The 27,657-nt window shown below is 41.1% G+C and overlaps 1 protein-coding gene across 6 annotated transcripts in view; it reads right to left on the reverse strand.

The window, feature by feature from the left end:
* Positions 1-402: 402 nt before the first annotated feature.
* SFMBT1 (Scm like with four mbt domains 1) overlaps positions 403-27,657 on the reverse strand; it is a 130,799-nt gene continuing 103,544 nt past the window's right edge. For 5 of the 6 annotated variants that reach the window (XM_049640694.1, XM_049640696.1, XM_049640697.1 and 2 more), the window contains 13 exons: positions 26,597-26,747; positions 24,213-24,295; positions 19,747-19,873; positions 18,387-18,500; positions 16,027-16,069; positions 14,437-14,501; positions 8,975-9,114; positions 8,201-8,310; positions 7,298-7,473; positions 3,776-3,954; positions 3,346-3,591; positions 2,204-2,383; positions 403-1,073 (listed from right to left, as the gene is read on the reverse strand). In XM_049640694.1, coding sequence (XP_049496651.1) covers positions 933-1,073; positions 2,204-2,383; positions 3,346-3,591; positions 3,776-3,954; positions 7,298-7,473; positions 8,201-8,310; positions 8,975-9,114; positions 14,437-14,501; positions 16,027-16,069; positions 18,387-18,500; positions 19,747-19,873; positions 24,213-24,295; positions 26,597-26,747 — 1,755 coding nt within the window. In that variant the 3' untranslated portion in view covers positions 403-932. The remainder of the gene's footprint in view (positions 1,074-2,203; positions 2,384-3,345; positions 3,592-3,775; positions 3,955-7,297; positions 7,474-8,200; positions 8,311-8,974; positions 9,115-14,436; positions 14,502-16,026; positions 16,070-18,386; positions 18,501-19,746; positions 19,874-24,212; positions 24,296-26,596; positions 26,748-27,657) is intronic. The other variant, XM_049640698.1, reaches the window with a different exon arrangement.

Raw genomic sequence — 27,657 nt, forward strand, 5'->3', positions numbered from 1 at the left:
AACTGTAGAGAAAAGTAAACATAGAATAAAAGCCACTGAAGTCCCTCTGAGAACTGACAGGAAGAGAGCAACTAAATGGAAATGCCCACAATCTCTGAGAGACCACCTAAAACCGGGAGCCCACGCTGGGTCCAGACAGGGAACAATGACAGTGGGGTTCTCAGATCAGGTCAGGAACTGTGTAAGTGCTCGCATGTGATTTTTAAGCAGTGTTTTTTTCCCCCTCCAGCTTCTGTCATAGATTTAGTGTTCATGTTGCTTAAAAATGGCATCATACAAAAAACCTTATACATGGCTGTAAGCTCAATCATCAACAGAGGTAGTAAACAAAGGAACTCCTAAGAATAGCTTTTAAAATGGATCAAAGTGTGACTGTACATTCAAAACCCTAGAGCCACGTAATCATCCCCAAAATGAACTGTTTTAATTTAAAAAAGCTTAAAAACACAATGACAATGAAGCACTGATGTGCCTTAGGCACAGTCCCAAATCAGTGCTGACTTAAAGCTATGTCCTCTCTTTCCAAGAAAGGGAAAGCAGAGAACAAAGTTCACTCTACAATGGGAAGGAACAGAACAAAAAGAAAACAACCATAAGGATGCTTTCCAGCAGCCTAGATTATTCTTTGTTTTCAGGCCACACCACTGGAAATGCTTATTCTTCTTACAGGAGTCTTTTCTTCACAACCTTTATTTTTTTTAAAACTGCAATCTGCTGACCAACAGATGCCCACATTTCCACTGGCAGGAGAGCCACTTCTGTGCAGTGTTTGCTTCCTCAGTGTGGGTCCTCCTTCCCTGAAAGTGCAAAGAGAGCAAGCCGACGTCTGCAGGGCCCGGAGCCCCAGGACCGTGTCAGCGCCACTTGTAGAGTGGGGAGAAGGATTCGCTGCATTTGTGCTTCAAAGACACAGCTCACTTTGGTTGTCCTTCTCAGTTGGCAAACTGCTCATAGAAAGCAAACTTGATCCTCTCTATGTGATGGCAGAGTTTGATGGCAGGGCCCAATTTTAAGTCCATGCATTCTTGAACAGTGGGAAGGGTAAGGAGCAATAGGGCCTGCCCATCAATTTCCTGTTAAGGCATAAAATACAAATTATCTATGATGTGCACATGGATGGCAGCTCCATCAAGTCAGCCCCTGTTCACTTTGGCTTGTGTCAAAATCAGAGTCCCTGTGCTTTCCTTTATAATTTTTCCCCTTTAAACAAGTATCACACAGTTTCTCCTAAGTGCCCCTCACAGTCCTCCATACTAATGAGTCTTCAGAATTAATGACAAACTTTTACCAAGGATAAGAAACCATTCTACACTTTTTGCTCTGCAGAAATTCAATAAACAAACTAGTTTTGTAACTGGCAACTAGATGTGCCAAAGAAACATCTCTTTAGAGAACTCTTTCTAAAACTGAAAGAAAATATTAATTATAAATTTCAACATTTTCCTACTCTGTAACATTCATAAAAGGCTGATGAGCTCTTCAAACATGGTCAGTTTGGAATCTCCCCAATTATCCAAACAAAATTTAATTTAGTATTTATTTAAGGTCACAGACTATTCGTTTCAGAAAACTTGCCTCCAAACTGATCACCACTTTAGATTCTAACACATTATAGATGTTAATTATTTTTAAAAACAAGCAAGTCATTCTTTTGGAAAAGAAGAGCACAATTAAGCATGGCATGCTTGATTTTAAGCCATTTAAACATTTGGGGGATGGAAACAAAGTCTTAGGAAAAATGGCAATGCAATGATAATCTGCTTCAACTGTGGAACAAGTCAGCTCAATAGCCTTTTAAAATCATCTTTCGGGGCGCCTGGGTGGCTCAGTCGGTTGAGCATCCGACTTCGGCTCAGGTCACGATCTCGCGGTCTGTGAGTTCGAGCCCCGCGTCGGGCTCTGTGCTGACAGCTCAGAGCCTGGAGCCTGTTTCGGATTCTGTGTCTCCCTCTCTCTGACCCTCCCCCGTTCATGCTCTGTCTCTCTCTGTCTCAAAAATAAATAAATGTTAAGAAAAAAAAATTAAAAAATAAATAAATAAAAATAAATAAAATCATCTTTCTACTACTCGTAAAAGAGGAAATACATTTCTTTCCTTTTGGATAGAAATATTTTTCTTCTGACTTGTAAATAAATTGCTGTTACATCCATAGTCCTTTGCAAAAGAGACAAATTAATGAACATCAAAGGTCTCTAAAATTACCTGGTCTAGAAATATTCTTGCTAATGGAGCACAGTCGGTGGATCTGATGAACCGAACAACATCTGCCACACTCCACTTCAGGGGGTTACTGTCCAGATGAAGCCTTTCAGCAACTTCAATCCTTATTTCCTTCAGTCCCCATAACAAAAGCAAACCAAAAGATGTCAGAGCTATTTTATTCTAAAAAAAAAAAAAAGTCTCTCTATAGAAATCCATAACCCTTTGAGGCAAGATTTAAAGTGGTTTTAGGGCATGATTTCTCCCAGCAAAGATGGCCAAGGTCCATATACGTTAGGTATTCAGGAAATATTTGTCTTTGATAATAAGAAATACCAATGGGGAAGAATTTATCTCGAAGTTTCAGCACAAATAATTTGGACAATTTAACAGAGAAAAATGGTTTTTAAATCTCCCATTTGTTCCTTGATCTATTTCAACTCAGTCTCTGGTAGGGTGCTGAAGCAAATGGGATGCTACTTGGGAAGAGAGAAGGCTTAACTAAATCATAAGGAGAAATCATTTACTGCTTCAGTTCATGCAATACATTTAAAATACAGTTTTATTTTTTTAATATATTTATTTTTTAATTAATTAATTAATTAATTAATTTATTTATTGAGAGAGAGAGAGAGAGAGAGAGAGAGAGAGAGAGAGAGAGAGAATGAATATCCCAAGCAGGCTCCACACCGTCAGCATGTAGCCCAATGTAGGGCTTGAACTCATGAACTGTGAGATCATGACCTGAGCCGAAACCAAGAGTCAGACACTGAACCACCCAGGTGCACCTACAGCCCAGTTTTAAAACAGTAACTTAACTGCCATTCTTATAGTGTGTATGTTACGTAATATGCATGTATGTGTATGTTAAATACACCAAACAAAATAGTTTAACAAGAATCAAAAGGATAAATAACTTGTTTCTACAGGACCATATATATTATTAAAAAAAAAAAAGGGCAGTTTTCCCTAAACTAAATGACAGGCTACTACAGATAAATTAGCAATGAAACCTTTTTTGTTTTTTTTTTTACTTAAAATAAGCAGCCACTGAAATAAATGGAATGACAACATCATTAACAATCATTTCTCAGAGGGCAAGTCTAGAGAGAGAAAAAAATGACAGTGCATTTTAAAAATGGTACCTTTGGTGAAGGAGGTTTATTCTCATCATCAGAAAATGAAAAAGTGCGAAGCTCCCTTTTTCTCCGTTGTCTGTCTGGAGGCAGTGATGTAGATATCTCACTTTGGGTGGGAGAGGAAGAGCATGACTTTTTTTCGGACGTTTCTGACTCTTCCTGTAGCTCGTCCTGTTGCTCAGATGTACTGCCCTCACTTAGGGAATCATCATCTCCTTCATCTGGATCATCCTCATCTTCACCTCCACTTCCCTAGAGGAAATGGGAGAGAAAAGTCTCACTGAAATTCAAGACAAACCAGCTCTCAGGTCACAAAACCACCTTCTATTGAGCAGGGATCTGAGTTAGAGAGGCCTGCAGGTGTTCCTTCTGTGTCTGGACTACAGAGCAGTAAATCTCGGCTTCTAGACAAGACGGTACCTCACAGATCTCATACCTGGGGCGAGCCCGCTGGGGTGTTATCAACAGATGCAGAGGAGCGTTTCTTCTTATGGACAAAAACATTTTTCCGTCTCTTCCTTCTCTTACTGGCTTTTTTCAGGGCACATGCTAAGTTACTATGCCCACCAGGTGGCCTTCCGATTCTTTTATTTTTCTTCTTTCCATAATAGTGTGCTAAATGTGAATGACAAAGAAAAATGAGACAACTTCATGACTTCTGTACACCTCGCACTGCAAGAGATTCTACTAGCACAGCAGAAAACAGGTACGGTGTATTTGATTAAGGTTAAACTCCATCCTGTGGAGTAATCTCATCTGTCCAGATCTTAAATGTACAGTATAATTAGTACTAACAAATGCATAAACCTGAATTAACCTTCCCCCTATGAAGATACAGAATGTCTCCATCAACCTAGGAAGTCCCCAGGGTCCCTTCCCAGTCAGTCCCCCTCACCAGAAGCAACCACAACTGTATTCTAATTTCTGTTGGTATAGATTAGTTTTGCCTCATCTATGGAACCATTCAGTAGATACTTTAGGGACAAGGTTTCTTTCACTCAGCATAATGTTCCTGAGTTTCACCTATGCTGCAGTACGTATAAATAGTTCATTCTCTTCTATTGATGAACAGCATTCCATTGTATAGAATATACTAGTTTAACTATTCTCCTGTTGACAGGCATCTTGGCTGTTCCCAGGTTCTGGCTGTTATTATGTGGCAATGAACATTCTTGTACAGGCTTTTGGTGGGCATGTTTTCACTTTCCTGGAGTAAAACTGCTGGACCATACCATAGATGTATGGAACTGCCAGTTTTCTAAAAGGGTTACATAATTTGACATCCCAACCAGCAATGTATGAGTTGCTCTACACCTCTGCCAACTTGAAAGACTGTCAAATCTTTTTCATTTTAGCCAATCTAGTGGATGTGCAGTAATTTCTCATTATAGATTAGATCTGCATCTCCCCAGACGAATGGTATTGGCATGTTTTCATGTGCTTATTGGCCATGTGTGTATCTTTTTTGTGAAGTGCCTATACAAGCCTTTTATTCATTTTTAGAATGGTTTTCTCTTTTTGCTTTTTTATTGAGATATAATTCACGATATAAAATCCATCATTTTAAAGTGTACATATTCAGTGATTTTCAGTATATTCAGTATGTTGTGTGACAATCACCACTATCTAATTCCAGAACATTTTCTTTTTAATTTTTAAAAAATTGAGGTAAAAGTCGCATACAATTAACCTATGTTCAAATGCACAATTGGTGGCATTTAGCTTATTCACAATGTCGTACAACCACCAGCTTTCTGTTGCTGCCACACTTCTCTTACTACTGAGTTGTGGGAGTATTTGCTCTATTCTGGAGAGGAATTCTCTGAGAAGTTTTTAATTTTGGTGATTTCTTCCTTTATGTTAGTGCATCCTCTCTAAGAAATCTCTCCTTACCCCAGGATCTTGAGGCTATCTTATTTTCTTCTAGAAACTTTATAGTTGTAGCTTTTTACACTAGGTCTGTGATACACCTTGAATTAGTTTTCATATACAGTGAGGTAGGGGCCAAGGAGTTTTGTTCTTGTTTTTTGGATTTGGAAATCTAATTGTACCAGTACCATTTGTTGAGAGAATTTCCCTTCCCTGTTACATTTTTCATCTTTGCTGAAAATCATGTAACCACATAAATTTGGGTCTATTTGTGGGCTCTCTGTTCTGTCCCATCACTGTGTGTAACTATTTAATCAATACCCCACTACTGATAACTAAACCTTTGTAGTAAAACTTGAAGTCAGAGTAAGTTCTCCAACTTTATTCTTCTTTTTCAGGATTGTTTTGGCTATTCTAGATCCTGTGCATTTTCATATAAATTTTAGAATACAAAGACAAGTCCAAAAATGAACCATATATATTCTAATTTTAAATATATATGTTACCTATTAAAGTAGTAACAAAATAGAATGTAATTTTTTGTAAAAAATGAATTCTAAAGTATATAAATCCATTTGGTATCACTCAAATTACTAACTGGGAAAAATTATAAACACTCTCTCCAAAGTCTAGGCTTATATCATTACGAAAAATAAATTTAGACAAAAAGCATAATAAAATCCACATATCTTCCATAAGCTCAAAGTGACATACATGTATTTAGAGAACAGATATATTTCACTTAGATACTAATACCTGCAATATGCTAAACTTAGTGCTGAATTTGACACAATAATAAGCCAAGACAATCCCTGCTTTTAAGTCCAACAAATATAAATAGAAACAACAAAGTTAGGCTCCTATATGACCTTGTGATTCAAACATTGATTAGCAAGCTCATCATGCTAAATGACCTCAGCTCAGCAGCATCAAACACAGTGTCTCAGAGCTTGCTGGAAAAGCAGACACATTTAGATCCCAGATACCCACAGACCTGATGAATCAGAACTTTCATTTTAACAAGATCCTCCGCTGATCTGCATGCATGATAAAGCTTAAGAGGCACAGGATTAGAGGTCCCTAAAAGAAATCTTCAAATTTAACAAGGTAAAATCTTCCTCTGTATTAAGTCTCCCAAGTGACATCAGGGCTTGCAAAATTTAAGGAAGGGTAGGATCAGAATTTTGTCTTTGGGCAACAATGCCGTGACAAGGCTCCAAATTGGAAATTTCATCTTGTATGACTTTTTTTTTTTTTTTGGGTACAGTTTCACATGGGAGAAGATAAGCAATGAGAGGGAACAGGTGTTGTTTTGACAGTTCTGAGTCAGGCCCGCAGCCACCTCCTCTCCTGTTATTGATGCCTCCCAACCACCCAGGCTTCTGTGCCGCTCCCGGCAGACTCGAGGCATGCTTTGGCTGCCCCCTGCCCGGAGCACTCTCACCCTGCGGTCTACATAGCTGGCTCTCTTGCTTCCTTTGGCTTGTTACCTTTCATGAAGACCTCTCTAGCCATCTGTGAACAGCAACCCACCCTAGCCTTCCTCACACCCCTACTTCGCTTAAGTTGCTTCACTTTTCTCCATGGTACCTATCTCTATTTGTTCACTTGTTTATTATCTATCTCCCACATTAAAATGTAAACTCAATGAGGACAGGAATTTTCTTTTTCTTTACTGTAGCATCCCAGTCTCAGTGCTAGAACAGTGGTGGCACACAGTAGACACATAATAAATACTCGCACACTGTATGAATGAATTACATATCCTATTCAATGCAACAGCTAATTTATATACATACTGTATGTGAAAGTTAGCAAACTTGGGCTTGTGGGCCAAATCTGGTTCATGGCCTCGAGCTTAAAATGGCTTTTCCATCTTTAAAAGTGTTTTTTAAAAAGTAAAAATAAAACTGAGAAGAATATGCAATAGAGATCATCTGACCAACAGCCTAAAATATTCATTATCTGGCCCTTTACAGAAACAGTTTGCATACCTCTGCTATAGGTGAAGGTCTGCAAAATAAAAACTTTCCAAGATATAAAGTATGGCCAGCTGTTATAGTTAACAAGTTTGAAAAACCTGACTCACTATATTTGGTCTTTGTAAGCACAGAGCAGTTCTCAGAACACTTGTCCAGAACCATCCGTGGGCCGAAGAGATTAGGACAGCACTCCAGTTTGATGCAGGTTTGCCGGCAGAACTCGGTCACCCGGTCCGCTGTCTTCACTACCTCAACAGTAGCCCGGTAACTCTTTCCTTTGTATCTGCCGTGGAAGATGCCAGACACAAAGTTTACTGGGCTAGTGATTACCCAGAAAAAAATCAAGTGCATTCAAAGACCTGAAAAATATCTTTGCTTTTCAGAAGAGTCTATGCCCTTTATAGTCTGAGGATTCTGAATATGAGTTTATGCATATTGTACTTAAATCAAATTTATCACTTAAGTAGCTCTAACAGCTAAGCACTGAATTTTTATAGTAGCAAATAAGACTCTTGTTTTCTAGCTCCTCAGTTTAAGGTTTTCACATAGGTGCTTCTACACTAACTACTAAAAGCAAAGTGACTTCTAGGAAGTCTTTCTTTACCCTTGGGCAGTGATCCTCAGAGCGTGGTCATGGACCAGGTTGACCTGCTAACTGTCCCCCATCCCTGCATGGCAAGACCAGGTCAGAAAACAAGAGCAAATGTTTTTAAACTTTCACAGTAATTTGCAAAAGTAATTTTATGGCTCTTAAATCTAAAAACAAATTATTTTTGCGTTCTATGTCCTTTCAATTTCCTATTCCTTACACCTCATTTTTACCGTATTTCATAACAGTGCTGGCCTACAACAGGATAGAAACTCAAAAAAGAAAACAAACCTGGTCCTTCACCACAAACAGTTGAAGAACTGTCTGAGGGAACATAACTACTCTAACATTATTCATGAAAGAAGGAATTCTATGGCCCATTAAAGACAAATAAGAATAAAGGGCAGAAAAGTCTACTCACTTGGCTTTTAGGACCTCCCCACATCCATGCCACACAGAGTCTTTGTCTAGCTGCAGCTCCCGAAGGACACGACTGGGTTTATAGGCTGCATTGATAAGTAAGGTGAGGACCTGTGCTCCGTTTTTAAAGCCGAAATACGGGTTGGGAATGAGAAAAGCAGACCATTAGAATCTTGCTATCCCCCAGAATGTCATTTAGGAGATCACACCCTCTTAGACCTTCAAAACATTATTATGGTCAGGAAGAAATAGGCACCATGAATTAAAAACTACTCTGGCACATGCTTCTAAATCCTTTGCCAGTCATGGTATACACAGAAGCTCGGCCTCCCCAGACCTTGCCCTGCCATCCCACGGACTAAAAATCCCAACAGTCTTTTTAGCTGTTGTGCGCAGCGCATGGCGGCTGGCTGGAAAGCTCAGGAGGTACAGCTGGTGAGCAGCTGTCTCATGGTCCCGTGAGTGCCACACAGCCTCTGACTCCCAGACCATGCCCCTGCTTATCCTTGCACAGCGCTCAGATGGCCTCTGACAAAAGACCTGTCTATGCTGGCAGAGGTGAACCTGCTGCTGTATGTGGAGAAATGCTTAGGTGATATTCCCTCGGAAGCAAAAGTAATGATGTGTCTGGTTTGTGGAACAATACATAAAAAGAGTGAGCTGCTTCCAATAACCCCAGAGTTGCCACATTTATGGAGGGCGGACTCTTGTGTACACGAGTCTCTGAGGCTGCTGTGAAATCCCCAAGTTCTCTAGACCGAGGCAAGAATCTCACCTCTCTGAGGACTAGAACACAGTTCCCAGGTCCTACACATTGAGGCAGCTCAGCGATTCTTCCTTTGTTCAGATATGGCCCTGAGAAGCAACGGTGGTTGAAGTATATCTTTGGACAGCAGTATTTTCCATTGATCATAACTGGGGAGTGAAGAGAAATGAATGTTTACAATGGTCATTTTCCACTCTGTCTTTCCAAAATTGGGTTACGGGGGGGGGGGGGGGGGAACAAGCTTATCCACCATTACATATTCTGAAGCTTAGGGTTGTCTGAGTGTGCCTTGAAATGCCTTATCCTTATGACAGCTCCATCGCGGAGCTTATCCCTCTGCCCAAATCAAGCACCGACCTGAATTATCTGCAGATTACCTTCAGGGTTAATTCAACACTGTTCCAGAGTCCCACATGGCTATCAATAAAGGAAGTGAAGGACTGACTTTAAGAACCCATGGTGATTCTTGATGATCAGCTATTCAATAATCTATTTTGGAAAAGTTTCTAGACAGTGATAGTGAATCTTTTCCAAAACTACAGTTTGTCCCCTTAAAACCCACCAAACTAGCATGTTGGCAATGTTCTTTCCATGAGGTGGATACCCTCCCATGTCTGGGACTCCTCAGAGGGCTGAAAGTGTACTATGAACACATCTCTAAGTTCTTTAAGTACCGTGGGGTCTAAGTGTGCCTAGAGACCCCTCTTCTCAACTATTTTTCTGTGTGAATGCTATACTTCAATGTAATGGTTTTTTATTCCCTCATCATGTTTGTCAATTCCACTAATAAATAGGAGAGACTCAAAGACACTAGCAAATCTTCCTCTCCACATAAAACGGAGAGAAGCCCTGCTGATGGACACTGGTGGGGAAAGGGCACGCAAGCACTGCCCACTGCTGACAGGATCCTGAAGCACACAATGCTCCCTGCGGAACTAAGGATGTGGTCTTGGCACAGAGATCAGCAGGTCTGTGCCCTCTTCTCCACCTGAACTATGCCACCCACATCCCCCTCTTCAGGATTAAGGCCCGTACGCTCCCCGCTGCTGGCAGTGTTGGCAGCTTATGGCTTTCAGCTGTAAGGCATCCCAGAATTACCCTCTGCCTACCCTCTCACTAGGAGGCACCCTGCCCAAAGTCCCACTCTATGTGAGTGGGCAGGGAGCAGCAGCCCACTTCTAACCACTGACCAAAGAGGGAGTACAAAGGTGTGGCCACCACCCCTCAATTAGGGACAACTCCAAGTGGCCACACCAGCTAAAAGGCTCCCCCACAGGCTGGAAGAAACTTCTGTTACATCCGCACTGCAACTCAACTTCTCCCTCTGCCCAATCCTGCTTCCTTTACCTTCCCGCACCCTGGAGCTGTTCCCAAAAAGCACTGCCCAGTGAAACTCCTGCATGCAAATACCAGTCTGACTGTTTCCAAGGTAACCAGAACAATGACAAAACGCAAACCAAAAAGAACATGGCTGAGGTCACTTGAGAAATATTAATGTCTTAATCCTAGAATTTTAGTAGGCATTAGAATAGCCAGTAGCGCATCAAAATTAAAGAGTTACCTTACCTTTTGATACCAAATCAAAACCACAATGAGATATTACCTCATTAGAGATACCTGTTAGAATGGCTATTATCAAAAAGACAAACAAAAAGTGTGGGGGCACCGGGCTGGCTCAGTCGGTAGAGCATGCGACGCTTGATCTTGGGGTTGTAAGTTCCAGCCCCACAAAGGGTATAGAAATCACTTAAAAATAAAATCTTAAAAAAATGAAAAGAAATAACAAGTGTTGACAAGGTGGTGGAGAAAAGAGAACACTGGTACACCATTAGAATGTAAATTGGTACAGCCACTAGGAAAAAGCGTATCGAGGTTCCTCAAAAAGTTAAAAATTGAACTATCATATGATCCAGCAATTCCACTTTGGTTGGAATTTAACTGAAAGAAACAAAAATACTAACTTGAAAGGACATCTGCACCTACTGCTGCCATGTTCAGTGCAGCACTATTTACCACAGTCAAGGCAATGGAAGCTACCTAAGTGTCCATGGATAGATGAATGGACACAGAGTGGAATATTATTCAGCCATTTAAAAAAAGGAAGTCCTGGAACATCTGGGTGGCTCAGTCAGTTAAGCGACCAACTCTTGATTTTGGCTCGGATCATGATCAAGCCCTACGTCAGGCTCTATGCTGACAGTGTGGAGCCTGCTTGAGATTCTCTCCCTCCCTCTACCCCTTCCCCGCTCATAAGCACGTGCACTCTCTCTCAAAATAATAATAATTAAAAATGCAAAAAAAAGGAAGTCCTGCCATTTGTGACACCATGAACAGACCCTGAGTTCACTCCCTAAGTGAAATAATTCAGAAAAAGACAAATATCATATAATGTCACTTGAATGTGGGATCTAAACAACAACAACAACAAAGCCATAACTCACAGATACAGAGAACAGTCTGGTGGTTGCCAGAGCAGGGGCAGGGAGTGGGCGAAATGGGTGAAGGTGGCCAAAAGGTACAACCCTCCCGTTATAAAATATAAATAAGTCCTGGGGAATGTAATGTGCAGCATGGTGAGTATAGTAATAATCTCATGTATTGTACATTTGCATGTTGCTAAGAGAGCAGATCTTAAAAGTTCTCATCACAAGAAAAAAAATGTATAATATGTGGTGGTAGGTATTAACTAGATTTTCTGTGGTGATCATTTTGTAATATATGTAAATATCATATCACTATGTTGCACTGCTAAAACTAATATAATGTTATATGTCACTTTTATCTCAATAAAAAAGTGGGTAATTTTTAAAAAGATATTCACTAATGCTATTCTGCTGGGTACTCAAAAGATACCATTATAGTCAAGTAAGGGTTACCCTAGCAAGCAACAGAAGGATGATTCAACATTAGGAAAAAAAATCTACCACTGAAATGCACCACATTAATAAGCTTAGACAGAAAAATCATATGATCATCCAATGCTAAGGAAAAATTATTTTGTAAATGTGAGCATGTGTTGATGACCAAGGTTCCTAGAAAACCAGAAATAGAAAGGAACTTCTTTAGCAATTACATGCCAGTCACCTATTTAATAGGGAAAGATTAAATACCTTCCCTTTAATATTATGAATAGGGGTACCTGGGTGGCTCAGTCGGTTAAGCGTCCGACTTCAGCTTAGGTCATGATCTCATGGGTCACAAGTTCAAGCCCCATGTTGGGCTCTGTGTGGACAGCTCAGAGCCTGGAGCCTGCTTTGGATTCTGTGTCTCTGTCTCTCTCTGCCTCTCCCCCACTCATGCTCTGTCTCTCTCTCTTTCAAAAATAAACAAACATTAAAAAAAAAATCAAAAACAGTACTATGAATAAAACAATAGTGCCACTATCACCAGGCGTGTTAAACACAGGGAAAAGCCGGGGTGCCTGGGTGGCTCAGCTGGTTAAGCGTCCGACTTTAGCTCAGGTCATGATCTCACGGTTTGTGAGTTCAAGCCTGGCCCCAGGCTCTGTGCTGACAGCTCTGAGCCTGCAGCCTACTTTGGATTCTGTGTCTCCTTCTCTCTCTGTCCCTCCCCCACTTGTACTCTGTCTCTCTCTGTCTCTCAAAAATAAATAAGTATAAAAAAAATTAAAAAAAAAAAAACACAGGGAAAAGTCTCATAAGGAGCTATCAGAAAATAAAGTAAGCAAGTATAGCAAACTGGTTATTATACTAAAGTTAATTACTTTTTTATGTGTAAGTGACATAATGAGAAGGCAGTGGGTGGAAGAGACAAAAGTGTGTGTTTTGAACCAAGAAAGATCCAAGTTGTATTTTTGACCCATCTATATTCATAAAGCTGTGTGGCCTCTCTGAGCTTTGATTTCTTTTCTTTTCTAAGCATTTACTAAATACCATCCAAATGCATAATCTGTGCTAGAATACACACAGCCAAGATGCTAAGCATACAACAAGCAAAGGTGGAGCCAAGAACAATTCCAAGGAGAGACCCCCTGACAACAGGCTTTGGCCTCCAGCAACGATTCTTGTTTCATTTATCAGGCATTGCCTCTGGGACAATCTGTTTTTCCAGCGCTGTTTTTTAATTGTGAAATATATACACACAACCTGTATCACAAAAAAGGTTTAAAGAAGAATAAACATCCACCTCCCAACCACACAGCTTAAGAAAGTCACTGCCTGGGGGCGCCTGGGTGGCTCAGGTCGGTTAAGCGTCCCACTTCGGCTCAGGTCATGATCTCACAGTTCGTGAGTTCGAGCCCCGCGTTGGGCCCTGTGATGACAGCTCAGAGCCTGGAGCCTGCTTCACGTTCCGTGTCTCCCTCTCTCTCTGCCCCTTCCCTGCTCATGCTCTGTCTCCCTCTGTCTCAAAAATAAATAAACATTAAAAAAAAAAATTAAAAAAAAAAAAAAAAGGAAAAAAGAAAGTGCACTGCCTGGAAAGCCTCTGGTTCTTTATCTAAACTCAGGAACGAGAATATTGACCTCCAGCGACCTTGGCACCCAAGTGATCAGCAGAGAACAGTTATAAATGGACAGAAATATCATCCTAGAGATAGTTATTAAACTAGATACATCTTGGACAATTATAAGTCTTTAAAGTCACAATTAAGAGAACCCTCGAGGCATCTGGATGGTTCAGTCGGTTAAATGTCTGACTTTGGCTCAGGTCGTGATCTCACAGTTTGTGGGTTCGAGCACCACCATCGGGGCTCTGTGCTAACAGCTCAGAGCCTGGAGCCTGCTTCAGATTCTGTGTCTCCCTCTCTCTGCCCCTCCCCCACTCGCACTCTTTCTCTCAAAAATAAACAAGCAAAAAACATAAAATAAAAAAAAGAGAACCCTCTATGGGGGCGCCTGGGTGGCTCAGTTGGTTAAGTGTCTGACTTCGGCTCAGGTCATGATCTCACGGTTTGTGAGGTCATCATGCTCTGCACTGACGGTGCAGAGCCTGCCTGTGATCCCCTCTCTCTGCCCCTCTCCCACTTTCTCTCAAAATAAATAAATAAACTTAAAAAAAAAAAAAAAGGGCCCCCTCTATGAAGCTACATTCTGGGGGCACCTAGCTGGCTCAGTCAGTAAAGCATGCAACTCTTGATCGCAGGGTTGTGAGTTCAAGCACCAGGCTGGGTGTAGCAATTACTTAAAAATAAAACCTTGGGGTGCCTGAGTGGCTCAGTTGGTCAAGCGCTTACTCTTGATTTCAGCTCAGGTCATGATCCCACAGTGGTGAGATCGAGCCCCGAGTTGGGCTCAGTGTGGAGCATGGAGCCTGCTTGGGATTCTCTCTCTCTGCCTCTCCCCTGCTCGTGCTTTCTCTCTCTCTCAAAATAAATAAAATTAAGAAATAAATTAAAATCTTAAAAAAAAAAGTATGAAGCTACATCCTATAAATCAAATGTATTGTTTAAGATATAGCCCATTAAAAGAAAATAAAGGTCCTCCTTTCCATAAGACTGCATACACTTATACCTGAGTCTGTGGAGTTCAGCTCCTGATTCTTCAGCCCCTCATGGACAGTCCTGGAGGATGGTATTCTGAGTCAAGATAACACAACAAAATAGTGAGATAATCCTTATGGTCAGTAAAGTTTGAGGGTTAGTTTCCTTCAAATCTAAGAAGAAAGCAAATGTGGCAGATTGCAAAATGTGTAACAGAAGGTGCTTCCCTGCTCATATTTTTTTTTTTAACAATTGTTTTTAAAACTATGTACATGGTTTAATGAGCCAACAGACAGTCTGCAGACAGTGCTGTAATACTTCATATTTAAATCAATTTTTTTTCATTCATGTGAACAACAAATTATAGAATTCTTTCTGGAATTCTCAAACCATAAGTAAATTGTTCATTTTCTTCAATAGTCAAAGAACAAACACATTTATTACAAGGGTCTGTTTTCTTCTTTTATTAGCTTCAAAATTAAAGACAAATTATGTTTTACAAATCAGAGAATTATTCTATATGCACCAATCAATGAAAAAGGCTGATTTATCTTTTTGGGAATGCTTTCTGACTAAAACTCTGGATCCGTCTTGGCAACTAAGTCAAGGAGAAGTCCGGGACTGGATTTTTGACACTGCTATCTCACTTCTCTGCCTGGGACTGAAGTCTGTGGCCTTTCTCTCCACTTCTGCTGTCCGTTTTATTACTCACACCGCCACAGAAATAGCCATAACTTACAGAGAATCTGCTCTAGATTGAATTGTGTCCCCTTAAAATTCACTTGTTGTGTCTCTTAGCCCCACTGTGACTGTGTCTGGAGATAGAACGTTTATGAGGTAAATAAAGGCAGGACTCTGATCTAGGAGGGCTGGCTCTCCCTTCCAGCTGGTGCCACCATGTGAGGATGCATGGGAAGCTGACAGTCTGTAGGGAGAGCCAAGCCAGGAATGGAATCAGGCTGGCACTTTGATCTCGGACTTCCCAGCCTGCACAACTGGGAGAAAATAAATTTCTGTTGTTTGAGCCATCCAGTCCATGGTATTCTGTTATGGCAGCTTGAGCAAACTAATATAGACTTGAAAACCCAGCATCTGGAAACACGCATGTATGTGTATTTTTAAGGCACCACTAATTAAATAAATGCCTCCCAAAAGCTGTGTATGAAGGTATGCTACAAAGGGTTCCCCAATGGGACACCAAGTCACCCCTTTGAGTGCACCTTTTCTTATAGAGCTGCTGTCTTCCACCTCAAGGTTTTTTTCACTGTGACAAGTCATATCCTAATTTATAATTTCTGTTCTTCCGTAACAAATAACAGCACAGAGATTCTATTTCCTCTCTTATTCAAATGCCTTCAGGCTTTAAAAGCCAAAGAAGACCCAATGGGGGGAACATCTTGAGAAGGCATTTTACCCTTTCGTATACAATGCCATTTTAGAGAACATATATGCTGTAAGGAAAAATATGTAACCTAACAAAAGCTGAATTAAAGAATTATGCTTCCACCTGAGAAAATAACACATGAGATATACTCTCTGAAATAGTGATTTCTTTTTCTAGATACTCTAATTTTCAAATGTCAATTATTTAAACATACTGTTATACTATTCTATTACTTACTGTTTTTCTGGTTGAACCACTGCAATTTTCCTCTGTTTCTGGACTGTAAGAAGAAAACAAAACTATAAATGTCAAGAAAAACAAACAGACAAAAGAATAGTTTCTATATGTATTAAGCTAACATTAGCACATTTAAAAACCTGGTCATTGTGTATATTTAACTAGTAAGTACTATGAATTAAGTGCTGATATGTCTGAATATCTAGACTGAGGCACATTTTCTGGGTACGAAGAGTCTTTACACAAAGACCAAAAATAATATTTTCAAGGCTCACAAGTCAGTTGACTCCTATGAATATTTTCTACACAGGAAAAGGTATTCAAAAGAAAAACTGATTTCAGCAAGGATGCCAGGACCATTCAATGGGACAAGTACAGCCTTTCCAACAAATAGTGCCGGGAAAACTGACTACCCACAGTAATGAAGTTGGACTCTTACCTTACACCATATACAAAAATTAACTCAAAATGGATCAAAGACCTAAACATAAAGGCTAAAACTATAAAACTCTTAGAAGACAACATAGGGAAAATCTTTCATGACATCAGATTTGGCAATGATTTTCTAGACATGACACCAAAAGCGCAGGTGACAAAAGAAAAAATAAATTGGACTATAAATTGGACTACATTAAGAGTTAAAACTCCTGTGCGTCGAGAAAGAGAGAAAAGGCAACCCACAGAATGGGGAGAAAATATTTGCAAGTCACATATCTGATAACGAAGGTATTAATATCTAGAATATGTAACAAAATCCTACAACTCAACAACAACACAACAACAAAAAACAATTAAAAAATGGGCAGAAGACTTGAACAGACATTCCTCCGAAGAAGATATACCAATGTCCAATAAGCACATGAAAAGATACTCAACATTGCTGATGATCAGGGAAGTACAACTCAAGACCACAGTAAGATACCACCCTACATCTACCAGCATGGCTATTATAAAACACAAATAAAAAACCCAGAAAGTAACAAGGGTTGGGGTAGTGAGAAGAAAGGAGAATCCCCATACACTGTTGGTGGGGATGTAAGATGGTGCAGCCACTTCAGCCAACAGTCTAACAGTTCCTCAGAGTGTTAAACACAGAGTTATACTCGAGAAATGAAAACATGTGTCCACATAAAAACCTGTACACAAATGTTCACAGCTGCATTTTTCATAATGACTTAGGAACGGAAAACAACCCAAATGGCCACTGACTGATGCCTGGATAAAGAAAATGCGGCATATCACTACAATGGAATAGTATTAAAACATATGAAGGAATGCAGTACTGAGAACACACTGCCACATGGATGAACTCTGAAAACATCATGCTGAGCAAAGGAAGCCAGTCATAAAAGATCATACATCATTTGGCTCCACAGGAAATGTCCAGAATAGGCAAATCTATATAGGAGAAAACAGTAGAGAAGTAGCTACCTAGGGCTGGGGGGACAAAGAGGTGACTGCCAAGGGGTACAGGGTTTCTTTCTGAGATGATGAAAATATTGTCAAATTTACTGCGGTGATAGTTGTACAACTCCATGAACGTACTAAAAACCACTAAATAACAGGATCAAATTTTATGTTACGTAAATGCTATCCCAATAGAGCTGTTTTTAAAAGGGTGGTGGGTGCCTGGGTGGCTCAGTCAGTTAAGTGTCCGGCTCTTGATTTCGGCTCAGGTCGTGATCTCGTGGTTCGTGGGTTTGAGCCCCGCGGAGGGTTCTGCATTGACAGTGCAGAGTCTGCTTGGGATTCTGTCTCCCTTTCTCTCTGCCCCTTCCCTGCTTGGGCGTGCTCACTTGTTCTCAAAAATAAACAAACTTTATGGGATGGGATGTCACTTTTAAGATTAGGTTACAAAAACACCCTGGCTTCTACCTTCCTCAACCTTGCTCTGTTCCCTGGCTGGTTCTGATGGAAGCCAACTGCCCTGCTGCCAACGAAGAGGTCCACATGGCAAGAAACTGAGGGAAGACTCCCACCAACAGCCAGCGAGGACCTGAGGCCCTCAGTCCAAAAGCCACGAGGAAGTGAGTCTTGTTAACAACCATCTGAGTACACTTGGTGGCAGAGCCTCCCTGCCTTGAGCCCTAAGATGACTGGGGTCCTGGCTGATACCCTGACTGCAGGCTCATAAGGGGCCTGGATCCAAAGCACCCAGCTACGTTGTGCCCACATTCCTGACCCACAGAAACTGTTCAGGCAATCCAGGCAGGTTGCAATAAGTGATTTCCCTATGTAGGAATAAACAATCAGAACACCACTCTGCTTTTCTCTGAAATGTCCACATTCATCCTAATTGATGGCAGCCACACGACAGATTATTTAACAATCAACCCCTTGGCCCAGAAATAGACCACTACCTCGTGCTCGGCGAGGGGCGCTGAGGGGATGGCCATTGGTTTCACACCAGCCCAAAGGAAATATATCCATGGATTCCACACTCACAATACATTCAGGTATGGGCTTCTGAGAACCTGTTTAGATTAAAAAAAAAATTTTAGACCATTAAATAGCCTTCTTCATAAAGTACTTCCTGGACAATGTTCTACTGTTGCAATAATGCAGACACAAAGTCTTTCGATAAGTTCCTTTTACACAGAATTCATACTTGTTCATGTGTAACAAACATTAAGAAAAAAGGGTAAACCATCCCCTACGCATAACTGTATAAAAATGAAAGTGGGGAGCAAATACACAGAATGACCCCTAGTTACGGAACAGCAAATAGGCAACTGGAACTAACAGTAGAAACACTCGGCTGAATGACAAATACAGTCAGTTCCACGCAATAACTGGGAAACAAAAGGCAGCAGGGGCAGCTCCACACACTAAGAACATTGGTTCTGGTACTCATAGACTGTGGGTGCCAATCAGGAAGTGAGGCTGCCCAGCAGGGACTACACAGAAGTCTGTATTCAATACCATCCTTGACATCTGCATTAAATATCAAGTCTACAAACTGGAAACAGTAGGTACCAAGTCTGACTGTTTGGTAGCCGAACAAAAAAAGAAACCCAGGCCATATTCAGTAATTGCAGCTGAGTGCTCACGTAACGCTCTCCAGCCACAAACCCATTCAATCACTGAATATTACTTTCAGTATGTCTTTTCTATTTTACATACACTTTGGTTCTATTGGTTAGGGCAAACAAAATATTCTCTCTTAAATACGTGTGAATGCTCATGCTCATATATTCTGGTGACATTAAAACACATGCCACTTGCCTTATACTTTCCCTTCAAGAAAACAGGACTCTGCAGTGAAGGCTTTTTATTTACATTCATTTCCTAAAACTTGAAACTCAAGGACTTGAAACTCAAGTTTTTAGCTAAGAATCTTGCATTACAAATTACAAGTCTCTGGGGCGCCTGGGTGGCTCAGTCCGACTTCAGCGTCCGAGTTAAGCGTCCGACTTCAACTCAGGTCATGATCTCGCAGTCCATGAGTTAGAGCCCCACGTCAGAGCCTGGAGCCTGCTTCAGATTCTGTGTCTCCCTCTCTCTCTGCCCCTCCCCCACTCATGCTCTGTCTCTCTCACTCTCAAAAATGAATAAATGTTAAAGAAAAATTTAAAAAAAACCAGGACAACAAATTACAAGTCTCTGAGCAAGGCCCCTATTTAGCTAATTGACTAAGTCTAACAAGTCACATCACAGGGGTAAACAGGAAGGCTCAGAAGAGTGGGCCACAGGAAGGCTTCTCAGGAGTGTGGCACTTACCCTCCAGCTGGAGCCATACGTAGGAGCCTCTCACTGCAGTAATGGTGGCAACGCACACTTCTTCGGGGAGAAGAGGGTTCACTGCCTCAAGCTTCATATTCTCCTTAAATTCATGCTCAGTAATTGACTAGAAAATATTTGAATCAAATCCAAACACATACTCAGTATTAACTCGTGCTGATCCGAGAGATTTATTATTCCAAGTAATATTTAACCCTAGAGTAACACTTAAAGCTATAAATGTATTTTGCTTTGTTTCTTAAAGAAGCAAAGGAAAACTGTCTGTCTCTCTTGGTGTTATAAGCAGTATGGTCTTTAAGGTCAGGTATACCCATATTACTGCTACCTGTGTGACCTCACTCAAGCTGTGGAACCTCTTTTTGCCTGAGTTTTGTCATCTGTCAGATGACCTTGAGAACATTACCTCACTGGGTTATTATGAGTTGTTTTTTTTTTTTTTTTTTCCAAAGTTTTTTAATTTATTTTTTTTGGGACAGAGAGAGACAGAGCATGAACGGGGGAGGGGCAGAGAGAGAGGGAGACACAGAATCGGAAACAGGCTCCAGGCTCCGAGCCATCAGCCCAGAGCCTGACGCGGGGCTCGAACTCACGGACCGCGAGATCGTGACCTGGCTGAAGTCGGACGCTTAACCGACTGCGCCACCCAGGCGCCCCTGAGTTTTTAATAAATAAAGTACCTAAGGCTCTGTGCCCTGAACCAATTGGCTCTCACCCACGGCTGGTTTGCTTCCCTTCCACAAAGGGCTCTAACACACGATAGATAAGCTGCCTGGTTCCTACTTCCGTGTAGATCATGAAAGTCAGTCAGGATAAATGACACTTATGAACAGAAGGAAAATACGTGTTTTTAAAATCTGCAGCTTCTGGGTCAAAACGGAGAACTGAATTTCTGTATTTGATTATTCTCTCTTCCTTCTGACAGCACTAAAACTAAAGTGGGGTTTTTGTTTTGTTTTTTTACATAAACCTACTAGTATGGATGTAACGGGAGACAACAGCAACGTTTTATAAGCTAAAATTTAGAACAGTATCTAGAACTAATTTGTTGAAAACATTTAAGAAGCACTTAGGTCATGTCTCCACACCCCAGGGAAACTATCCCATTTCTTCCTGTATATGAGATGAGATTTATCTTTCAGAGAGGATAGGACACAAGACTCCAAGGCAGAAGGACACAGGAACCACTGAGGGCATGTATGCAGCACCCAAAACAGGGGTTTGCACGTGGGATGCTGAGAGGTCCAGCCCTCGCCTCTACCCTCCAGGCAGGGATTGGAAAAGACTTCTTATGGTAATATGACAAGCCCGGGAAGAAACACGTGAAGATACGTTAGGAGTCTCCAACAAATGGCCAGCCAGACCCCACCCTAAAGAGAACTTTAGGGTTGACAATCCCCACCAACATGCTCAGAACTTCCAATCAGCTTTATCTATTTTTAGTCCCCCATTCTCAAATAGGAGCAAACCACCAAGCATTATCAGACATCTAAAAATATGAAAGCTAGAGACCAAAATAGACAAAACAAGCAACATGGAGAAAACTTCTTATGCAAGAAGAAAATTTCTCAAAAGGCAGGGGTAATTAACATCCTCTGAGTGATAAGAAAAACTATCACATCCTTAAAACAAGAATAGCACACTGCTAAAAATAAATATTCAGAGAACAGAAATAGTTCTGGAAAATTAAAAAATGTGATATTAAAAATTAAAAACTCTAAAGAAGGACTGAAATAAAGTTTAGGAAATCTTTCATCAAGCAAAGCAAAAAGACTTAAGAAACAGAAAACAGGAGAAAAAGGTAAGAAAAGTAGAGGTCTGATCGAGAGGGCCAACATACAAATAAAAGAAATTCCAGAAAAAGAGGAGAGAGAAAATGAAAGGAAGGAAATCAAAGAAGAGATTCAAGAGAACTTCCCAGCACAGAGGAACAAGTGTCTATAGAGAATGTGCTCACTGAGAACCCAGCAAGTGAATGAAGACAGGCCATGCCATGGCTTAGCTATGAAACATGGTGACAAAGAGAATCTATAACCCCTCAGGGAGGAGTAAAAGGCAGGTCATCTATAAAAGATCAAGAATAAAGATAGATGTCAACTTCTCAACTGCTACGCTGGAAGGTAGAAAACAACTAAATGATGTTTTCAAAATTCTCAGGTAAAGTAACTTCTAACCTAAAATTCCACATTGAGCCAAACTATCAATCAAGTTAATAGAACGAAGACCTTTTCAAACATGCGAAGTCTATAAAAATTTACCTCTCTTGCATTCCTTTTCAGGAAGCTACTAGGAGATGGGCTCCATCAAAACAAGGGAATAAACCAAGAAAGAGGAAGGAGGCCATTAGATGTAGAAAACAGGAATCTCAAATCTTAAGAAAGGGGAAAGACAAATCCCTGGGTGGCACTGAAGGACAGTTCCCAGGATTAAAATTTTATGGCAAGTCTAGTGAGCAACCTGTCTAAAGAAAGAGAGAATGGAGGTTGCTAAGAAGGATGTCTCTCAGAAAAATCTTAGAAATGACAAAGTTCCAGGGCCCCGGGGTGGCTCAGTCAGTTAAGCGTCTGACTTCAGCTCAGGTCATGATCTCAGAGTTCACGAGTTTGAGCCCCATGTTGGGCTCTGTGCTGGCAGCTCAGAACCTGGAGTCTACTTTGGATTCTGTGTCTCCCTCTCTCTCTCTCAAAAATAAACAAACATTAAAACAAAATTAAAAAAAAAAAAAAAAAAAGAAATGACAAAGTTCCTACATCAGGGTATCTAAGTGGTCATGGACATGAGGAAAAAAGAACATGCCTAGGGAACATCTTGCATTTTAACCCTTCTATCCTAAAATACAAAGAAATAACTTTAAACAGCAAAAATATACACAGGTCTAGTTGGACCAAAGAGACTTCTGGGAAAGGCTACAGGGTGGCAATGCGAGCATCTGGCTCTAAACATGGAACTAGGACCCAGGCACAAATGCTTGCATTCTTCACAGTCCTCTTGGTCAGGGCCCACTCCTGAGGCGGAGGGAGCCAAAGCAACCTGTGCTAATGGCAGAACCTGAGACGCCGGCAGAAGTGGTTGGTTGCAGAGCCTTTTCTTGGTGCTCCTGGGTTCCTACTGGTGAGACAGCTGCCGTCCTCCACCACACACCCACATATAACTATAGCCGCTACTGAGAACAATACGTGGGAGTAACCAGGAAACTGCTGCCAAAACAGGTGGGCAAGACAAGTGTGAAAGGATGGGGGGGGGGGAGGGGAACGGAAAAGTAATGACAAATTGAGAACTTTGCATTCATATTGTTTCAAAGTATCAAGAGTTCTCACTGTACTAAAAAATCCTAGGGTGTATGTGATGTATATACACATGTGTGTACAGCATATATGTTAGGTACATGTCAGGAAAAGACTCAAGGGAACACGAGATGACAACCCATATGCAAAGGGAAGGCCTTACCAAAAGATTAGCACATGAATGCAGATTTATACATCTTAAGTTAAAATAGACTGTTTCATCAAAAGATGACTCCCTGATTTAGATGACTTTCAATGACAGAGTCAGGTAAGGGAATTTCTACATATATAATTAATGTTTCCTCCACCCCTCAAATAAACTGTAAGTTTCATAGAATTGGGGGGGGGGGGGAATGACAGATTTCCCGATGTGACCGACTTAGGAGAAGCTACTGGAAGGTGTGGGAAGAACTACAATAGAAACGGAAAAAATTAAGCCATGAAAAAACAAGGCAATTATTAACTTGAGGATAAATAAAAAAGAGAAAACCATAAAATACTGCAGTGCTTGGCTGTGAATAATACCTGAATACATATCATAGTGTAAATAATCAATTCAGATTTAATCAAAAATTATAGGAAGAAAGAGGTGGGTTAAGACTGAGGAAAAATGTAATATAAAATAGCTAAGTGTTCACTTACCATAACATAGACATGTTTAAAATCAATGACTCATAAGACGGCAGCATACTATTTTGAAAATTATTTAAGTATAAGCATCAGAACAACAGTGAGAACAATAGGAGCGAATCTTCCTGGGAAGGGAGACCAAGGAGAGGGATGGGACAGGGACCTACCGCTTTATGCTGTGAGCTTTTTACTGCTATTTAGCGTTGTAAACCATACGCATGTAATATTTTCATACAAGTATTTTTAAATAAGTTTAACCATTTCTTTCCACTTAACACTTTTTCATATTTTGAAGCAACCAAAAATAATTATGAACTAAAAAAATTCACGATTTTAGCTAATAAAAAACCTGATAAACTTTAAAAATTCATTAACTTCCACAGTCGATGAATTTTCCTTGCACCACTGTATTACAATCAATGAGATGCTTATTTGAGCTGAGCGAGGGGACTGAGTACGAAGCATACGAGCGTGAAAAGCACAGCAGTCCCCAGCGGACCCGGAGCGTGGCAGCGAGGGGACCAGGGTTCTCACCGGGGGGAAGCACCTCTGGGGAGCAGCTTCGGCACCACACTGTTTGAGGTAGTCAGCCCAATCAAAGTCCTGGCCCGGGTAGCCTAGGTAAGAATATGAGAACAAAAATTCACACCACACATGCCTGCCTGGCTTTTCCATTCCCCCAGATATCCACCCACAATTTCTCATTGGCTAATTTGAGGACTTTGTTCTTTTTAAGGAGGAGGAAAAACACCCTATAAATCAGAAGCGTTTTTCATGTTTTAAAACAGATCAACTTTGGTCAAACTATAGCAATACAATAAAATCCTTTGAATAAATTAAAAAAATTGTTTTTCATGTTTATTTATTTTCTTGAGACAGACAGACACAGACAGAGAGAGAGAGACAGAGAGAGAGATGTGCAGAGAGGGGCAGAAAGAGAGGGAGAGAGAAGAGCCCTATGCAGAGTTCCATCTCATGAACCATGAGACCATGACACGAGCCGAAATCAAGGGCAGAAGGCTTAACACAGATTGAGCCACTCAGGCGTCCCACTTTGAATAAATTTTTAAACTTTCAAGCTTCAAACTAGGCATTTATTTTCCACAATATTTTATATGATTAGCTGCTAGCAGTTTACCAAAAGAATTTAAAACAGTTATGACTGGATTTGATTTGTACTAATAAATCCAGTCTTACTATCCATTCTATTCCAACTTAGGCTCTAAAGGACGGGACAGCAAATAATCTTTCTTCCCTCATGAAGCTCTGTCCTTACACATCTTAGCCACTCCTGACATAAAAGTCTCAGCACTGTTTCCAGATTCATGTTGTACAGAAGCGCAACGCCGTCTTGTAACCTGAATCATGAAGTCATTTCCGAAGAAAAAAGTTGAGCTTAACTGTCTGCTTAAGTCCACCATGGTTCTTGGTAGAAGCCTCTCAGATCTGATGCCCTGGCAACACTATCTGCCCAGCTGCCCCACCGTTTTGGACCAGCTCTCCACCGTGCAGAGCTGAGCAACAGCGGGCTACCACACCACACCACACCACACCAGCTGATAGCCACACGGCCCCTGCAGTCCCTCCCCTGCCCAACTCAGACTGTTACCATGTCCCCCCTACTCCACTTCTGCCTCCACCTCTATTCCTCACAGTAAACCAGCTGCCATTTCCAGTGACATAATCCACTACTTTCCTCCTACTTACAGAGATAGATGATTGTCTGTAACAAAGCTGAAAGCTCCAGTATCGTTAATAATTGTTTTTTCCTTTTCACACAAAGGCAACGGTAAGATAAAGAACTTGGGATGTCCAGAGTCTTCCAGCAAAGCAAGAACTTCCTCCTGTAGTCATGTCCCCCTCTGCCACCACCACCAGGCAGGTGTGCCCACTGTGTGTTCACTGATGAGAGAACCTGGGAGGCTCCATTACTGTTTCTCCTACTTGCTCCTTGAAGGAACCATCATACTCACTTTTGCCTCCCCAGTGACAGACACGCCCAATACCTGGCTCATAACAAACATTCCATAAATGTTTTTTGGATGAATGAAGGCTGAATAAACAGCACAAGTTCTGAGTTTATGACTCTTGTTAACACATAAGAGCAATTCCAGCCCAGTGTTCCAGCACTCACCGTTTAAGAAGCGAAGTTGTATTTGCCCAAAGCCTACTAATAAAGGATACACAGACTTCCAATCAAGTAATCTGATTGCTGATATAAAAAGCAGATAAACATTTAACATGTCCAGATATTCTATGCTATAATTATTAAAAATTTCAGTCAAGGTCAACGAAATCATATTTAAGAGCATTGATTAAAGGATCAAAGATATTTTGCAAAGTTGCAAACACCAGGAAAATGAGTTGCTGGTTTCCTACCTACAGCCTCTCTGAGTCCTACTCTTAATCATAAACCTCCCTCTCAAGTCTGAAGAGCTGCACTCCAAGCGGATGCCCAGAAACCTGAAAGTCATCTGATATCTGCCTCCTACCTCCGAGTTCTGGTTCTGAGGTCTCTCCTCCCCTACCAACTCCCAACCCTGCTGACACTCTCTGTGTGTCCTACTCTCACACTCCTCTGTGCCCTCATGACACACATAGGAGGGGCCAACCAAGAACGTGCATGGGACCCCAGGTGTTATGAAGATATATTTGTCAAGGTAGGAGGACAGAACGTAACTCGACTTAATCATTTTAGCTTAACTTATAACTTGCAAATATTTAAATATATGGAATCGAGGCCTTCACTTATACTTGTTTTGGGACCCAAAAAATGTTGAGGACAAGCTGGGGCATGAAGAGAGAGAGAGACAGAGAGAGACACACACACACAGAGAGAGAGAGAGAGAGAGAGGGAGATAAATGCCATTTCAAAAAGAAGCCCCTGATGGACAATTCAGAAAACAACAACTACATACCGGGAGGGGGGCTGATGTGTAAACCATTCTTCAGACTCCACTGCACGGGGAAAAGACCGGGACTGTCAGCATGACACACAAAACATCGCCGTGCGTGATTCTCTGGTCGCAAATCATCCATTTCTACCAGGAAGTACTTCTCATCAAAAACCTGCACATACAATTGAACAGACAACGCAGACAAATGGTTTTATGTGTATGTATACACACACATATGTGTGTGTGTCATTCCTCGGCATAGACAAACATGTTACAAAACTTCATAGACACAGTGGGTATAGCAACACTAAGCACTCAATAAATGTTACCTCTGTGTCAGGCACTGGTTTGTTTTTGTTTTTGTTTTTTTTATGTTTACTCATTTTTGAGTGAAAAACAGAGCGCGAGCAGGGAAGGGGCAGAGAGAGGGGGAGACCCAGAATCCAAAGCAGGCTCTAGGCTCTGAACTGTCAGCACAGAGCCCAACATGGGGCTTGAACTCACGAATTGTGAGATCATGATCTGAGCCGACAAAGCCACCCAGGTGCCCCCAGGCACTGTTTTAATTAAATGCTTTCCACACATCAATTCTGTTTTAATCTTCCTTACAACTTAATAAGGTAGGGACCATTATCAACCTCATTTTGCAGATAAGGAAGCTGGATTTAAAAAGAAGTTAAATAACTTGCCCCATTTTGCCCAGCAAAGAAGCAGCAGAACCTGGGCTCAAATCTAAGTACTTGGGCTCCAAACACAATTTAGTTTAGGTTTAGTGAGGAGTCGGCCACACTTGTATATTAAATTTTTGGATCCTAGCCGAGTTTCAAATGCCTAAAAGGTTTTATTAACCTTCTCTGGCTCCTGGCCACCCAACAGCCCTTTAGACTTCAGATAGGGCCTTCTGACCCCACTGTAGGTTGAGAATCCCTCCCTGTTCAAAAATAATCTTCTCCTAAAGCAAAACAATTTAAATCTCGACCAATCAGATGATTCAGCATCCAAGCAACTTCTGCTCCAGTCATGCCAGTCTTCTGGTTCTACTCTGGGTAAATGGGCTTCTGCTCCAGTGCCGAACTAACCCC

The sequence above is a fragment of the Panthera uncia genome, chromosome A2 (genome assembly GCF_023721935.1).
Source record: "Panthera uncia isolate 11264 chromosome A2, Puncia_PCG_1.0, whole genome shotgun sequence".
Lineage (NCBI taxonomy): Eukaryota > Metazoa > Chordata > Mammalia > Carnivora > Felidae > Panthera > Panthera uncia.